Source organism: Ruditapes philippinarum, unplaced genomic scaffold (genome assembly GCF_026571515.1).
Source record: "Ruditapes philippinarum isolate M1 unplaced genomic scaffold, ASM2657151v2 ctg17_1_1_1_1, whole genome shotgun sequence".
NCBI classification, from domain to species: domain Eukaryota; kingdom Metazoa; phylum Mollusca; class Bivalvia; order Venerida; family Veneridae; genus Ruditapes; species Ruditapes philippinarum.
Genome location: NW_026865484.1, coordinates 141,806 through 160,189, shown reverse-complemented (window position 1 = coordinate 160,189; position 18,384 = coordinate 141,806). Strand labels below are relative to the sequence as shown.

The 18,384-nt window shown below is 31.4% G+C and overlaps 1 protein-coding gene across 8 annotated transcripts in view; it reads right to left on the bottom strand.

The window, feature by feature from the left end:
* The window catches only part of LOC132729300 (ryanodine receptor-like), a 173,573-nt gene that overhangs the window by 17,439 nt on the left and 137,750 nt on the right, over positions 1 to 18,384 (bottom strand). For 5 of the 8 annotated variants that reach the window (XM_060715026.1, XM_060715032.1, XM_060715033.1 and 2 more), the window contains 16 exons: positions 17,935 to 18,017; positions 15,268 to 15,429; positions 14,796 to 14,952; positions 14,488 to 14,586; positions 13,569 to 13,651; positions 13,109 to 13,309; positions 10,548 to 10,766; positions 9,953 to 10,079; positions 8,565 to 8,626; positions 8,106 to 8,205; positions 6,502 to 6,522; positions 5,026 to 5,112; positions 2,175 to 2,570; positions 1,795 to 1,910; positions 1,066 to 1,126; positions 529 to 675 (listed from right to left, as the gene is read on the bottom strand). In XM_060715026.1, the coding sequence (XP_060571009.1) occupies positions 529 to 675; positions 1,066 to 1,126; positions 1,795 to 1,910; positions 2,175 to 2,570; positions 5,026 to 5,112; positions 6,502 to 6,522; positions 8,106 to 8,205; positions 8,565 to 8,626; positions 9,953 to 10,079; positions 10,548 to 10,766; positions 13,109 to 13,309; positions 13,569 to 13,651; positions 14,488 to 14,586; positions 14,796 to 14,952; positions 15,268 to 15,429; positions 17,935 to 18,017 (2,121 nt within the window). Of the gene's footprint in view, positions 1 to 528; positions 676 to 1,065; positions 1,127 to 1,794; positions 1,911 to 2,174; positions 2,571 to 5,025; positions 5,113 to 6,501; positions 6,523 to 8,105; positions 8,206 to 8,564; positions 8,627 to 9,952; positions 10,080 to 10,547; positions 10,767 to 13,108; positions 13,310 to 13,568; positions 13,652 to 14,487; positions 14,587 to 14,795; positions 14,953 to 15,267; positions 15,430 to 16,916; positions 16,997 to 17,934; positions 18,018 to 18,384 lie in introns of all 8 variants that reach the window. The other 3 variants (XM_060715029.1, XM_060715028.1, XM_060715030.1) reach the window with 3 other exon arrangements.

The following is an 18,384-nucleotide window of genomic DNA, read 5'->3' as shown; positions in this document are numbered from 1 at the left end:
ATCTGTGTTTATTTATATGATAAATAAGATATAGCAAGAATATCTCTAAATGTAGTTAATAATTGTCACCCCTTTCTTCAGTTTTGGAAAAATTTAAATCAATATGACATTGTGGTGGCCATATCTTTTTCCACATTTCACCTATCTAATTGAACCTTTAACCTGGATTCCATTAGTAATTTATGAAGACACAAGATTTTCTTACTCTCAATTAAAAAAACGAAAAATAATTTATCAATTAATCTTTATCATGGTTCAATTAAATAACTCACACTTTTAGAGATAATAAAGTGTGAGTGTGTGAGTGATATATGATTATTTATAGTTGAAAACCTTTATGGGTGACTCACTCTAGAAGATTGTTAACATAATGTCATTGTTTAGAGAATTGTGCAACAGATACAGACATTGCTCCAGCCCTTGAGAAACAACTGGTTCTTTTGCATGTAAGGTGCAGAACACACCAATAAAGGACTTCGTGTTTTAATGTTCCATCTTAAAGATTTACAAGAAGAACTAGATACCTACCTGTTTCCCATTATGTGTGACAGATTGTAAGATAGTTCTCAGGGTGTTGAAACTGACAGCCACGTCCAGTAAGTGAGCAGCAAAGAAGAAGTAATTCAGATTACCCAGACATGACCAGGTGAAGTACCATGCTATATACAGGAATGACTGAAATATGAAAACAATCATTAATACTAGTATTAATACTAGTATAAGTATACAAAATGTATTGAAAGGTAAGAACAATTCATTAGTTGTACTAGCTGTTTTAAGTTAATAAAAGTTGTATATTTTAGTATATAAGTCAAAAATATATGAGTTACAACCTTTCATCTATAAAGCAGTTTTCGATGTTAACATCATTAAGGTATTTCGGGAAAAAAAATGAAATATCAGCTATTAATATAGTCATTTAATACTTAAAAGTTCTAGTTCTAAATAATTCAAAAGCAGTCAAAACTTAACCTTACTTAGTAAATGGCTTGATCTTTAAATTATCTTCATTTTGAAACTAATGTAATGTAAATGTAAGAATTATTTAGAATATTAAAAACTTACATTATCTGTAAAGATAACTCCCCACTTCCAGATCTGGTATTGCCAATCTACTGAGGCTAAACTGAAAATGTAAATTAATACATTGATGAGTTAAACACATCTAATAAATGATATATCAAATTTATCTATATGGCTCCAATTTTAAACATAACCCTTTTCAATAAAGTACTAATAATTACTTGCCTATCGATACTAGCAATTTTTAGTCAGCTTGTACATATGTGTAAAGTCATCAAAGCTTACACATACGTGTAAATTCAGACCATCTTGCATGTTAAATGCCAAACAAGTTTGCACATACATGTATCTGTAAAGTCAGCCAAGCCTGCACATAATTATGTGTAAAGGCAGGCAACTTGCATATACGTGTTAAATTGAAAAGTTGGACCAGCTGTCACATATGTGTAAAGTCAAACAAGCTTACACATATAAATTATGTATATGTAGGCAGACAAGCTTGCATATATGTGATGTCACACTAGCTTGCACATATGTTTAGTTTGAATAAACTTTTGGTTACTCAATTTTTGCATCTTAACCCTGAAATATCTTAAACTGACAATGGACTTCAGCAGGGTATACAGAGTCAAAGTAAAATTTAACAAGGAACCTGTTTTCAGCCTAATTAAAACTTATAAAAGTTTCAATTTTAAAAGTCAACTTCACAATTTCTATGATTAAATACATGTGACAATTTCCTAAATTTCTGACTGCAATGTGAACACTTACTATTTAATTACACCACTGCCCTCGTCCTTGTCTATTGTGATAGTGTCACTTTTCTCCATACCCAGCAAGTTACTGATGGCTTCATATTCATATTGCTCCGCGTAGCGATTTCGGACCTGAAAATATTCGTTCCAATGCCTCAACAAATATCTCTTTTAAACATTGATACCTATGCTTAATAGACTGAACTTAATTTTCATAATCATCAAATGGAAGGACCATAATGCAAAACTAGATGATTTTTTATATTTGCATGTAATGTTCATCCTCTGAGTTCAAGTATCAATCTTCTTGAAATTAATTTTTTTCCCCAAAAAAGTTCTCAAAACATGTTTACAACAAATAAAAATAAAAAATAGCCAATTAAAGCATGATGATACCTTTTTCTTGACAAACTTGTCCCAGTAGCTATCAGGGAAGGATGATGTACTCAGCACAAGTTTATCCCAGTGTGATTTCAGATCATCTTCTCCTGGTTGTTCTGCAATCCACAGTCCGTCAAACTCGAGCTTACGTGCTATCTCTTTTTCACGTTTGAAGATAACAAGCGGCACTTTGAGACAGTAGTATGCGACCAACATGGAGAAACCGGCTAGAGAGTGGCAGATGGCAAGAAAACGAAGTATGTGTTCAAGATAGTAACTGGATTCTGACATCGAAACAAGCTCTTCTACGTCCTCTTCTTCTTCTTCACCACCGGTTTCGGTCATGTTCATTGCTGTGTCTACATCAGGTGCACCGTCATCTCCAATTAATTCTCCGGTAAGTCTCGAAACCTGATAGTTATAAACATCAATAATAATATATACTTAACTTGAATGCATTAAACATTCGATCATCATTTATAATAAGATGACAAAGTCTTGAGAGTAAACAATTACCTTAAGCAATCTTTACTGCAGTAGATATTGTCAGTACTTAATACTTACTGTCAATTTGCAATTATTCATGACTTAAAGAAAGCTTCTTTATGAAAAAACAGTATGACTAGAAATGTGTCATCATGCCACGGATGCCCCCGCATGCAGCCAAAATTTCAGATGTTATAATATTTAGTTCCAAATTTGTTTGCACAAATTATTTTTTTCATTTTAAGTTCAAAGCCCTTAAAACTTTTCAATGTTAACACAAACCATTTTCATACAATGTTCAAGGCACTGAAATTATTCAGTCTAAACCTTTTGAAAATAGCATATTTCATATTTGTAGCCAAAATAATGGCTACATACATTTCAGTGCTGAAACTGAAAGTTCAAAATTTTTCCAACATTCAAGAAAGATAAGTTTGTCCAAAATCATTGAACCACGACCAAATTCAAACTTAAACTGCTTATTCCTAAGATGTATCTTTATTATTTTCAAAGTGAAAGGGACATAACTCTGCCAAAAAGTCATCGAACCATGACCAAATTCAAACTTGAACGGGCATTCCTTTGACATATCCATATCTCAAATTTGAGTAGTTGGGTAGATAATGAACAGAAACTGTAAATTTCATATTATTATCAAAGTGAAAGGGGCATTACTCTGCCAAAAATCATTGAACCATGACCAAATTCCAACTTGGCCTGGGCATTCCAAAAATATATCCATATGTGAAATTTGAGTTGAATGTGTTGTACCGTTGGGGAGATATAAACAGAAACTGAAAATTTCATATTATTTTCAAAGTGAAAGGGGCATAACTCTGCCAAAAAGTCATTGAACCATGACCAAATTCGAACTTGACCTGTATTTTCTCACGACATATCCATATGTCAAATTTGAGTTGAATGTGTTGTACCGTTGGGGAGATAATGAACGGAAACTGAAAATTTCATATTATTTTCAAAGTAAAAGGGGCATAACTCTGCCAAAAATCATCGAACCATGACCAAATTCGAACTTGACCTGTATTTTCTCATGACATATCCATATGTCAAGTTTGAGTTGAATGTGTTGTACCATTGGGGAGATAATGAACGGAAACTGAAAATTTCATATTATTTTAAAGTAAAAGGGGCATAACTCTGCCAAAAATCATCGAACCATGACCAAATTCAAACTTGACCTGTATTTTCTCATGACATATCCATATGTCAAGTTTGAGTTGAATGTGTTGTACCATTGGGGAGATAATGAACGGAAACTGAAAATTTCATATTATTTTAAAGTAAAAGGGGCATAACTCTGCCAAAAATCATCGAACCATGACCAAATTCGAACTTGACCTGTATTTTCTCAAGACATATCCATATGTCAAATTTGAGTTGAATGTGTTGTACCATTGGGGAGATAATGAACGGAAACTGAAAATTTCATATTATTTTAAAGTAAAAGGGGCATAACTCTGCCAAAAATCATCGAACCATGACCAAATTCGAACTTGACCTGTATTTTCTCAAGACATATCCATATGTCAAATTTGAGTTGAATGTGTGCAACCGTTACTAAGATAATGAACGGAAACTGATGATGACGGAATGACAGAATGACGGAATGACGGAAGGACGGAATGACGGAAGGACGGAAGGACGGAATGACGGAAGGACGGAACAGGGTAACACTATATGCCCCGGCCATTACATGGCGGGGTCATAAAAATATGACATATCTGACAATATGGTTGCCTAAAAGACTTGTTTGTTTGGTTTTATGCCAATTTTAACACATTTTGGTCACATCTCAGTGGCCAGTCCACTTACCCAACTTTCCTGGATAATTAACCAGTAATTACAACTTTCTCCACAAGTGATCAACTACTAACATGGTTTCTGAATCAACAGTGAGAGACAAATGACCGTTAGACTCAATGTTTCAGATCAATGTAACAGAGAAGTTTATCCTTACCCAAGGATCAAACCAACGACCCTTGAATTTCAAATCTGATTCTCTCCCTATCGAGTAAAATCATTGGACAGTAGAAAGATTGGAAGAAATAATGTTTTGATATAGAGCTTACAAAGCATTGAAACTAGTTACCTTAACATGATGGACAGAATTTAATGAAACTTGTAATTTTTGCAGTGATTTTTTTACCTTATGTAACTGAGGCCTATAAAAGGCCACCTCCCAATTGAAATTTGCTTTGAAATCATGCAGTTTTCCGAAAAACCTGAACTTACACCAGCGTTTTTCTTCCCGGAAATATAAGCGATAATTTTTCCCAAAATCAAGAGGCTAAGGCCTCTTCCCAGTTAAATAAGAAAAAAATCACTGCTTTTGGCATGTGACTGTTAAAACATTACTAACCTTGTAGAAGAGCAACATGAAGTTAATCAAGAAAGCCAGTAACAGAGCCAGGTACTTGAAGTTGTAGAAGTTACGTGCAAACAAACTCTGAAATATAACAAATCATCATTGCTTAAATGCTGGAATGCAAAGATAATATTAAATATGTACTTCGAAATAGTTTGAAAACACGCCAGCTAAAACTTTCTCATAACATATTGATACGTTCATAGATATCAAAGAAAAGGGGAATATCTCAGTTCGTCAACTACAAGTTAACAATGATAAAATTCTGAATTAAAGAGATTCAATCAATAGAATACAATATATGTATGGAAAAACAAGTATGTTTTCAAAATATTTCAGTACACATGTATGAAGTCTTTACATGGTTATTTATCTCAAGTATATTGAACTATTTTGGTGAACTTTTTGCAATAGATACTGGTAAAATACATACATGTACAATAGTTATCATAGGCAAGTGACATGCAGACATTTAACATTTATAGAGTCAGTCATAACTTTAAAGATTAACAGTAATGTTTTTTTACAATGTACGTTGATAATCATATGCTTTCATGACCCCAAAAACATTCAAAGAAATATCATTATTCCTTTGACAATTCTGTCTACATTTTGTGATAATTTGTTTTAATTTATGACTAACTCTCATAAAAAACAAACAACTGATTTACACCCTGTGCAATTTTACATGTGGCAGTGGAAAAGGCAAAGTTAAGAGAGCACAACATAGTGACAGTATTTATTGTGTTTTATAATTTTAGCATGGCAGGACAAGCAGGCGAAAGCATAGAAATATGACAAATAGACTTTGTGCTTTCCCATATGTACAAAGAAGGTTCTAACAGAAATAATTTGTAAATATTTTTTAATTTTAGACTGCATATAAACATCAACAACATTTAGCTTTTTATTTCCAATTTAACAAATACATAATGTCTTAAATATCCTCATTATATAGTATATTATTCTTAGAAATACCGTTAATTCAAGAACGTGTAATAATTATATTATTATTTCAAAAATCTTAAATATTTTCCAATATTTTAAAGTTGTTAGTAGGTAGGAATAAGGTTGGAATCAAGGGAGACAATATCTTCTGGTAATTAAGTTAAGTGAGATTTGTCTTTACCAATCATTTACCAAATAATTATGTGTGTATAAAATCAGGCATAAAAAATTGCAAATACATAGCATGGATAGTAAAAATCATGAAAAACTAGCTTTTATTTCTTGCAAAATTTACAAAACAAATTTATGGTGCATGAAATAAAGAGAGATATGAATTTCTATGACTAAAATCTGAAAAACATGACTCTTTTTTCAAACTCTTATCCCTCAAGATTTTAAAATGTGTGTAAAAAACGAGGAAAAAATATCGCAATTTAAATAGCTTGGTTTCACAAAAAACACGTTTGGGAAGCAGTGAATATAAAAGGCAGCTGTCTGTCTGAATAAATATTGTTTTTTTACCCCTATACTGTTCAATGTGACCTGAAAATTAGAGAAAGTTCACAACACTTAAAGCGACTAACAAAAGATACAAATGTAGTTCTACAAATAAAAAAACACTATACTGCTACTTTAATTATAGTGCACACAAATTGTAGGTTATATAACATAATGAACATATACAACAAAAAAACACAGTGTTAAAAGACGCATTTTTCTCATCTTTAATATTCGAACCCTTAAAGTCTCTATGTGCAAAATATAGCAATACACTGTAGCCTCGTTATATTAAGAAAAAGATAATGTCGATATTCATTGAACAGTAAGTAAAAATCGTCAACGTTATATATATATGCGGTGGGTGGGGTAATGCGGTAATTTCGCAATGAGCGTTCTAATGAAAGCCTCGGTAGAACACGGTGTTGAGACATTGGACCCCACCATGAGCGTTATAATTAGGCTGTAGTGTATTTCCTAACCCTTAACCTGCTGAATATGTTAAATGGACTTGACCATTTTTCAAGCTGCACACTTTTTTTATTCATTTTTAGGAAAATTTTCAGAATATATACTGACTGAATAGCAAACAGTGCAGATCATGATCAGATGAATCAGGGACATTTTCCCCCTTGTCTAAAAATGCATCATTGGAATGCCCCCCCCCCCTTGCAGTGGAAGTGTAAATTTGCCCCATAGTTTGGAAATTTGCTAAATGTATGTCAAAGGCAGTCTGAAGCTTATGTTTCAATAAAAATGCAGCAATAAATACATAATTGTTGTAAAAAATACATTTATAAATCAAAACATGACCTCAAGACAGCATTTTGCTAATAAACATTTGGCAAATGAACAAACTTGGGGGCAAATGTCCATCTTTACAGGGTAGGGGGGTATATAGTGATTCATTTTTAGAGTTTGGGCAGATGTCCTCGGGGCAGATGTCCGTATAACAGATCAGATGGCATGAATGTACCAGCTGACCTTTGTCTGCATCCATGGGCCAAATTTGTTACTGCCAGCAGGCTAAGAGTTAATTAAAGTAACAGAATTATAATCTATCTAACTGTAAACAATGAATATGTAAAGTGGCAAAAAATTAACAGTAAGCCAGACTAACTAAAAAATAAACAAAAAAATAGTTCTTTAAACCATATCCTGCTAAATTTAGTTTATCAATGGACTATTAGTTTTGAATATGTATTTTTGACCTCTAAATAACAAATTTAGGAGGTCAGCTGTATAATTTCTGTTTCTAGTGCTATTTTGTGTGAAAACAGATATTTACATATCTATATAATACAGAGAAAATAACTTACTGTAAATATCAAATAAGTTGCTACTAATAAATCATTTAAATTAAGCAAAACAAACAAAAACACAACTGTATGTAATTTTGAATACAGATAACAAGCAGAAAAAGGTTGCAGAAAAATCTGTTTCAGTTTCTATAAATGCATTTACAACAGCTGTATTTTTAGTGGCAGATAATAGCAAGTTGTGAGCACTTAAGAATTGTACACATGTTACATATACAATTATTTATTACCAATATTATAATATAAATATACATGTATAATCCCCTACATATGGTTTATCAAAGGGGGGTAACAATGATTATAACATACCAATATGTATTTTCCATAGTCAAAACTCTTGGTTTCATATGGTAGGTCATCTTCTGATTCTGTACCAGACTGACCACTGGTTGGTGCAACTGCTGGTCCACTGAAATACATAAATATGACATATTCTTAATACCAAAATAATTTAAATTCCCTTTAAAATTTGTTTTTTTAAGCAATGTAGCTGTACACAAAATCTTAACAATTACTGTACTAAATATCTTAAATAGACTTGCCCATTTTTTAATTTTTCATTAAAACCATGATTGTTTTTCATTTTTAAGGAAAAATTCCAAAATAAATACTTACTGAATAGCGAACAGTACAAACCACGATTAGACAGATGGCATGGAGTGCTGGCATATCTTGGCCTGCACTGGTCACATGGATAATTTGGGGGCTAAAAGGCTAAGGTTTAAATAAATTGTAACATAACGGAGGTTATAAACTTAATAAACTTACATTTGTTGTGGACCATATGTAGTTTGTTTGATAGGTTCTGGCTCTAATGGCCTCTTGTCTCCCTGTAAGTAAAATATATATATATACTTTCATAATACATTTGTGGAATAAAATTAAAATTTTACAACATTTTAAGGGTATGTAGCAAGTGACATGTCTATCTCTTGATCTCTTTTCAAACATTAAATTATTTTTATTATGATGACTTTGACATTTAATAAATGTCAGTCATCATAATACGGCATATGAAACAAAAGACATTATACAACCACTTGTTAAAAACACAAGGACCTAAATCGCTTGCACAATCTGGAAAAAGTTTACATTTTTGGTTTAAACATATTCTTATTCAAGGTACATATACATGTTAATAATTTACAATTTAAGCAAAAAGGAATAGGACCAAGAGCTACAATAGCTCATGGCAGTCCTCTCCTTAAGTTTACATTTTTCAGATACTGAATTATTGTTTTTTCTTCAAGTTAATGTTCATATAATAACAGTCAATCTCAGTTGAAAGGAATCAAACTATTGTATTGAAAAATGTCAATATGTCAAATATGTCATTAAATGCATTTAAAGTATATAAATCTATATCTTATGAAAATTTAGTAAAAGGAATAAAATGTTCCGGAAAAAAATATTATTTTGCAATTTTATGTACTGGTTAAAGAGATAACTTAGATGCATAGATAACCCTGACACTTGATAAATAAAATTGTTAAAACTTTGTTTTTCAACAAACAAGCACATGGTCACCTAGTAATATAGGAGCAGAACAGAATGTGATGATTTTTTATTATTTGGTAAACTTTTTAATGTTTTTCAAATAACCTAAACTTTTCGTAGGCAAAAACTGCTTCAAAATGTTATATTTTCCTAAGTTAGAATAAGGCAGTTAGAAATGTATTGACCACAGGCCACTGACTTGGGAAAGATTTTTGAAAAATTGTTTTTATATCAACAAAAAATAGATAAATTATATAATATGTTAAAATAAATTATTGATGTTGATTTTCCTTTCATTTTTTACTTAAAAGTTTAAGTGTCGACTTTATCTATTGTTGTGGTGTAAAAAGACCATGTTTTGTATACTTCATTCAGGACCTAAAAGAAGTACCAGTTTCCATTTTCATACGTATTTTTTGTAGTGTAATGTAAAGTCTTTGAACTGAACTTTGTTCAGGTGGTTCACTGTTTAAAATATACAGGAAGATAATTAAGATATTGCAAAAAATATGTGATTTAGTGTCGGAGTTATCTCTCCAACCAGAAGAGTTTTATCCGTTTAGCAATAATTTTGTGTAAATGTTTTGGTTTTTCAATTTTACATTTCTATACAGAGCCTGTTTTTATGCATATTATTTTTTATAATCAGAAATGCTTACCATGATTGTAGCAGGTTGAGTGTTAGAGGTTGTAGACTGGTCTACATAATCTTGTGTTGCTAAATCATCACTCATATCCATGCTAGACTGGGTCGACATTGGTGGTTTAGCGTCCGCAAGCGAGATCCTGTAAAAATACAAATATATAATCATTACATCAATAAACATTAATCATTTTTTATGTTATTATGGTTAAGATACATTTTATGTAATCCTACATGTATCTAAAAAATTTTGTACTTCATTTGTTTATGTCGTTTAAGTACAATGTACATTTGTTTATTTCACACCGATTTGAATCGCCTTTTTGATATCTATGAGGAAATAATATTTTCATGACCAACGTAAGACTCCAACATATGTTTCTTGGGTTTACCACCAGGCAACAAAGCCACAACCTATCACTTACAGTGTAAGTACTATGAAGAATATTGATTTCACAGATTAAAACTCATATTTAAGTTACTAGAACATGAACAACTGACAGACGAACTCTTTAATCAGCATTTTCACACATACACAATTCATACTCCCTATCATTTTTGTTTGAAAGTTTGTGTTTTTTTTCCATTCAAAAAAGAAACAAAATTATTACGTTGCGCCCTCTTCCTTTTCTTCTTTTGTTATGGCCACTCCGAAAGCTATATTGACAACGGGATCAGCGGTTTCTATCTCCATCGGGGCTACTAGAGGTTTCTTTATTTCTCCAGGTGTTGACGGGCCAGGCAGGGCCAGGGGCCCAACAGGAACTTCGCCAACATCGCCCTCGTCACGCTCACCCATCATCATATTTATTACAAATCTACAAAGTGTCCTGTAAGAAAAAAATTGTGATGTCACAATGAAAATATCTCTGTGAACATTGCAGGTATTTTTTTTTTTATATAGAGGATATTTGTTTGTTTGTGTGTAAGATGAAATTTTATTTCATCGAGTGGGCTTTAAAAACAGTATTCTCACGAGTGGCGTAGCCACGAGTGAGAATACTGTTTTTAAAGTTCACGAGATGAAACAAAATTACATCTTACACAACAAACAAACAAATTTTCTTTTTATTTTATGCTAAAAAAACAAGTTTAAACGAAATTTCCATAATATTAACATAAATATTAAAATCTGTTTCCCCATTGAGAGCCCATTTCGTGCGAATTTCTCATTAAAAACAAGAAGTCTTGAGCTGAAAAATAAGTCCGACAATCAACATTAAAATGACAGTGATATTAATTATTTTGTTAAAAAAAATATGAATGATCGCTTGTTTTTAATAATAAAAACAAACAATTCGTGTAGGAGAAAATTCCAACCATCCATCCATATTTCTGTTTACTTACTGCGAATTTATATTAGACCTGGCTTTGTTAAATGTAAGCGGCAGCCATTTTTTTAAAGTTGTGTATTTCACGGGAGGAAAATAATTGTGTTTGATTCAGAGGGATATCATTTGGAATTGTTAGTCATTACACCTTTTTTAAAAGAAAGAAAACATATTTGAGGATTTGAAACAGACAAAAAATAAGTGTTGACAGATGTGAAAACATGAAAAAAAGCAGCTATGAAAAATGGAAGACTTGGAACTTGCTCGGAACGCTGGGTGGTTTAATTGTTCTACGAGCTGTAGCTGTCATTGCTTTTCAATTTTCATAAAGCATACGGCAGTTATTACTCGTAGGATACTTTAATATGCCCAAATGTCATCAAAGCAGTTTGCATGTGGAAGGAATTGTATTTTTCAGACTGTAAAAAATGAAAACAAAAAATTTAGAGACGAAATTTGGTGATTGGAATTTGAATGAATAGAAGTAAGTTTTCTTCTTTTTATTACTTTTGACGTTTAAGGTATTTATCAATTTCAGCTTTGCTTTTTCTTTAAACAGCCTGACATTGTCAGTATTGTCAACAAAAATAAAATTGAGGTACCACATGGGGAAAATCTTAAACAAGAGCTGTCCGTAAGACAGCGCGCTCGACTTTTTTATTGCTTGCCAATAAAAAAAGTTTTTGCAGTAAAAGGCAATACAAGAATCTCTGTATTTTTAAAGTGAACAATGGCCATGAGCATTAAGATATTTAGTACTAAAAACTTAACCAAGATTCTAAGTCGATAAAAGGCCTTAATTTTTAAAACAAATCCTTGACAGAGTTACCTTCTCTTGCGTACAGATGGGGGTAATGATGTGAAATAGCATTAAAAGTTTCAAAGCAATATCTCAAAGGGTTAAGGCAATAAGTGGATTTTACCCATATTCAATGTATTTTCTAAGTCAAAAAGGGGCATAATTCTGTCAAAAACCTTGACAGAGTTATGTCCTCTTGTCTGTTGATGAAGGTCGTGATGGTAAACAAGTATGGTCAGTTTCAAAGCAATACCTCCAATGGTTTTGAAATAAAGTGAGGTGGTACAAAAAACTTAACCAAGCTCAATACACTTTCTAAGTCAAAAAAGGGCCATAATTCTGTCAAAAACCTTGACAGAGTTATGTACTCTTGTCTGTAGATGGAGGTTATGATGGTGAACAAGTATGGTAAGTTTCAAAGCCATACTTGTAATACTTCTGAAATAAAGTGGGGTGGTACGAAAAACTTAACCAAGGTGTGACGCCGACGCCGACGCCGGGGCGAGTAGGATAGCTCCCCTTTTCATAGAAAAGTCGAGCTAAAAAGTAGTTTCGTCATTGAAAAAAGTGAAATTATATTTTGATAATTTTCACTGTGAAATTACCAAATATAATTTTCACGGATAAATCAGTAATCCACTGAAAAGCATAAAATAAATTAACTTATTAAAAGATTTAAATGAATAACAATATCTTTAAACTCTAATCCCCTTCTGAAACAATTTCAAATTTCCATATCATTTAAACTAGTAAAAGCTGCAAAGAGCTGAAGTGAAAGTTATATTTCACCATCATAAAAAAACATAAACATAAAGTTATATATTTCACCTGCATAGTACAATAAAAACTTAATGTACTTGAAGCAGTTTGATAATGCTATCTAAAACAACTCTCGACAAAACATTGTAATTAATAGAAAAAAAGCATTTAAAAAAGCATAAGGAATTTAAATACCACAATCAGAAGTAACATTTCTACCGTTCTCAAAGAAAAAGATTAACAAAAATACAGTATGCCCCGACAATAAGAATCAATATCTTACCAAACAATATGGAAGAGGACAGTCAGTAACATGAAGGCAATTTTGAAGTTGAGCTTAATGAAAGCTACAAACAATTGCCAGTAAGTCATCTTGCGGAAGGTCCTGTACGATGTGCGTAAATTGGACATCGTAAACAGCGACAAGAATGATCCAAATCCTTCCTTCACAAAATTGTATCCCATTTTCACTGGTTCAAGAACACTGGAATAAATAAATTATTTGGTTTGATGAGACGTGTCTGTAATAGACTACCAAAATGTTTCATGCATTTTTGTTTGCTACAAAGAATAAAGAGCATTTAATAAAGCTAAAACCAAACCAAAACATTAGCAGCTAAAATATTAACATGAAAGCTGCAATTCTTTACTTAACTACAAGACCTAAATTGTGTTGGTGCATCCATAAACACAGGTGACAGATCCTTGTCTCATATTATTAAAATATTAACAAAATCATTTACCCTCCTCTTGAGTCTCCAAGGTTACCACTCCTGAGGGCAGCAATACGTTGTTCCTCAGCACTAATACTTGTGGCATGCTGCATCTGTAATATAAACAAGAAAATATATTAATAAACATTCAATCTTTTTTTCATACAAAATGACCATCTTTGTTGGAACTTTATCAATGTAAAAAAATATTTGTGAAGAAAAAGATGCACTGACATTTAAATAATATTTTTCTTCAAAGTTACATATAATTTGATTTTGATTTTAGTGTCTTTTAACAACACTCATTGATTTTTCAAAATTTAATACATAATTTATTACATCTAAAACATTGTTAACCCTTTCACTGCCATAGGAACGGCATATGCCGTCCCTATTATTTTCGGCATATTTGCCATATGGACGGCTTTTGCCGTTTCTATAATAATAATAATAATAATAATTATAATAATAATAATAAATATATAGATAATAATACCATCGACAATAATTATTATATACTAGCATATTTGGAAACATAAATAATTATTATAATACTAATAACAAATAATGATAATTATATTAATTAATAATATAGTAATTTCTTAGAAACCCTTCTGGCAAATAGGTGATCAATAAATAATTAACCCTCTGGCAGCGAAAGGGTTAACATTGCATTGATTACCCAAATACCATACTCCACAGTTATACTTCCAATTGTTCCCAACATTGATAAAGGCTGTTGCTGGTACTCTAATTGTTTCACACATTTAGTTAACAGAGGTCGAACTATATAATGTTGGGAAATAATGCAATATGCTCAAATTACACACCACTTCTGGTTTGTTTGTTTGTTTCATTTTACGCCTTTTCAGGCTTCATACATGTATACTAGAGGCATAGACCTGACATTATAGCTTCTAGCCTATTCAAGTGGACAACCAGTAATTACCTCAAAGATGGTGTCCTCACAGAAATTCACAAAACTCTCAAGTTTCTCTTTATCACCTCCTTCATTCACTACACTGTGTAAGAATGATCTCTTAGATTCCTGGAATAAGTTAACAACATAATACAGTACTTCTGTTTGCAAGCATTTGCTTGTCCTTTACAATAAATAAAGTTATCGGCTGAAATGCAGCTGCAAAATTTTTTCCTAAAGCCATCATAGACTGTATGTTATGGTTTTATCTAGTTTTTTTAAAAATTTAATTCATTTTTTTATAACATTTTGATCAACAAATGATAGGAATATTTTACCTTGATCTGAGGTTTCTCCCATTGATCAATGTGTGACTGTTTGATCTCAAAATAGACCCTTTCTATCCTGTTAGCTCCGCCCATAATCTCAATCCTGCCCAAATATGGCTGGAAGTAGTCCAATACACAACGGGCCTTCTCCAAGAACCTTTCCAATCTGTACAATACAAATCACAACATTTACCATTAATTCTTTTGTTGTTGTTTTCTATACAAGACACCCATTAAACAATGCATTTTAAATTCTTTAAAATCATTTCATGACTCTAATGGTTGTGAAAACAAAAACTAAAACTCTTTGTCTTTTATCCATGAGATGTAAATAGTCAATCAATAGAAATTAATACTTGAATGATTTCAAACAGTATGTGCCAAAATGATGTGACCGCTTAACACAATACTCCTGTTGTTAACTAACATTGTTTTTTTATTCTATGTGCCTTTAATGAAGTAAAAATGAATCACACATTACCTGGGGTCATTTGGCATATGTTCGGACAAGTTGGTCAGCAGTACAGCCATGGTGAAACCGATATCCTTGGCAGGGTTATGGAACCTGTCTGTGAACTCATTAAAGTCAACTTTACCATCTTGATTGGCATCCACACACATCATGATGTACTCTATCTCCTCCCTATATAATATATACAGTTACCATGGTTACATTCACATTGTAAACAAACAAATGATAGTTCCTTACCTGAAACTTTCTCTGTTAACATAGTATCATGTACCTGTATCATGTTTGTTCTAAATTTCATAGAAATTTATCTTAATTCAAATAACTGGTAATTTTGTGTTTTAAAAAGCCTCTATTTAAAAACATTTAAGAGAGATAATAAGAAAAACTATTCTGAGAATTATCATTACATGTCATGTACTTATATGCATGCATCTGTATTAAAATATCTTGAATAAAGGTACCTTTCTTAAAGTTATATTTTTGCTACAGTACAAGACAAAATGCTATCATTTGGAAGAGATAATAATTTGAGATAAAGGCTGGTATTGAAGACTACTGCTGAGCCTGTTTTATTTGAAGTTTTGCTAAAACATTTAAATATTAGTTATGAAATTATTATATTCACAATGCATATATTGTTAATGTAGATTAAAATTATTCTTCACATTCTTTCATTCAGTTAGCATAACATGCATAAAATATTTTTTGTCAAATGTAATGGGGTACTGTTTATTCAAAACTATATGTTATTTTCCTCATATTGATGGAAACATCAGGTTATAAAAGATTTCTCTGAACTCATTCACAACTATGAACAATTGTGGGAAGGGTACTATATTTTTTTTTGAAAATGAAATCTACTATTCTTGAAAGATGTACAGGGAGTTATCTAATGTTTGCTTTTTAACATAATTCAAAAAGAAAAATATAGAATAACAATAATATAAATAAAGAATTCCAAAGGCAGAAAACACATGCAAAGAAAAAGAACATAAGTGAAGATGGAACGGAAAGAGCTAGAAACATATGCAAATGAAACCAAACCAATTATTGTGGAACTGGCTTGCAAAAAGCAAAAAAAAAAAGAGCGGAAAGAAAAAGGCGTTAGTACTGGGCAGTGATAGAAAATTGTGCTGAGTAAAAGCAAAACAATATTGCAAAGTATTTGATTGAAAGCCAATTCTACAGCTAGCTATTTATCAAAACCAGCGCTAGAAATATGTATATATACAGCTTTGGTGATTTCAGAAGCTAGTAAATGAAGAACACAACCCAAAGACCTTTCATCATGACTTAAACTATGTGACTTATGATATTCCTGAATATTTCCTAGAAATTATAAATATACCTATCTTATAAAGCTTTACTCTGAGAGTGCCAAGGTATTCAAATGATGATTTTCAAAATTTGTAAAACTGAATGCTGCCAAATTAATTTGAAATTTTTTACATTTTTAGCCATCTTGATAATTCATTGTAAGACATTTTCTTTGTGAGATTCCCGTACATGTACATTTGATCAACATTTCTTTTTTCTTTTTGTTTAGTTTACAAATATTAGACTCTGTAAATGTCAAAATACAGACATGTGAACTGATATTTGTAAAGTTTGTAAGCAGTTATTGGCATGATGAAGGGATTTGAGATGTTAAAACTTACGTTGTGTAGAGTTTTTGAGTATCAAGGGCATGTTTGAACTCTTTGTGAGAAATACAACCATCTTTATTTGTGTCAAATTCCTAACAGAAAATGAAGTTCTCATTTAAAATTTGTTAATAAATGTTTGGTTAAGAAAATAAAAATTCTCTCTGTCTGCCACCATCCTGTTTTGTGAATGTGTGAAAAAAAAATAAATGGGTGATTGAAAAAATGACGAAAACAAAAATATAAAGAAAAAAATATATAAGAATATGAAATGAGAAAGAAAATCATGCAAAAATGCTGAAATGAAGAAAGTATAAATATATAAAGAATGCTTGCAGAATTTTAAACGCGCTTTTCTTGTAAATAATTGAAACAGAACATGACACAGAAAGATGCAGCAATAATGTCAGAAAATGAAAAATAGAGAAGAACAAGAAAAGAGATATTAATGATAAATTCCAACGGGCTTAAAAAACTGGACATCAGTAACAAGAAAAAAGACCAAAAAAAAAACAACAGAGAACAATTAGAGGGCAGCACAAACAGACATTTTGAGGAGGCAAAAGAAAATTTTAAGAGAGGTGCAAGTAACAACAGATAAAGCTATAGAGAAATAGACAATACCTCAGAAAATAGACTTTAATTTCAGTACATGTATAATCAAAATAAAATTTTACTGATTTTTACTTAGCAAATTTGGAAAAAGATACTCATAGGAAGCAAAGTCCTGTTCCCTAAACAAAAAAGTTTCCATAAATCTATGTAAAGAAATTCTTAGCCAATTAAAGTAAAAAGTTCTCAACAGCATCAAAAGATGAGAAAATATTCTTGTATAAAATTTTTCTTCAATACACCAGAGATCATTGGTTTCTTGTTTTGATAACCTTTTCAAACTTTTTAATTTTGAATTAAACACAAACATCAAGGACATTAATGACACATAAGGAACACTTCAGGTAATTAGAGACAGTACAGCAAAACGGTCACATGTTTTCAGTCGTATTAATTTTGGCATCGAGGGAGTTTGACTTACTGCGTGAAGACATTTTTTTGGGACTGTAGAGCATTTCTAAACTCTTTAGTAGAAATACAACCATCACCATTTGAGTCAAATTCCTGTTAGAGATTTATGAATACACATATGTGATACATAAAATTATACAACATACACGTGTAGTGAGTTTTACATATTTGGCATTCAGACAGATGCATATTTATACAGTCATTATACAGTATACAATATGTTAGTTTTGTTACACAAGTATGTATATGCAGCAGGCTCTTTTACATAATCATTTTGATAGGCAAATTACACAAAAATGTTTCCTTCAAGGTCATTGTTGTGATATCAAAAAGTGTAAAGAATCATTTAATCAAAATTTATCAAATTATGTGTATAAAAGTCATAATTTAATGTCATATCTCGGGCTGACTCAAACGTTCATTTTCTGGCAAGACTTATTTCAGAAGAAAATGAGCAGAA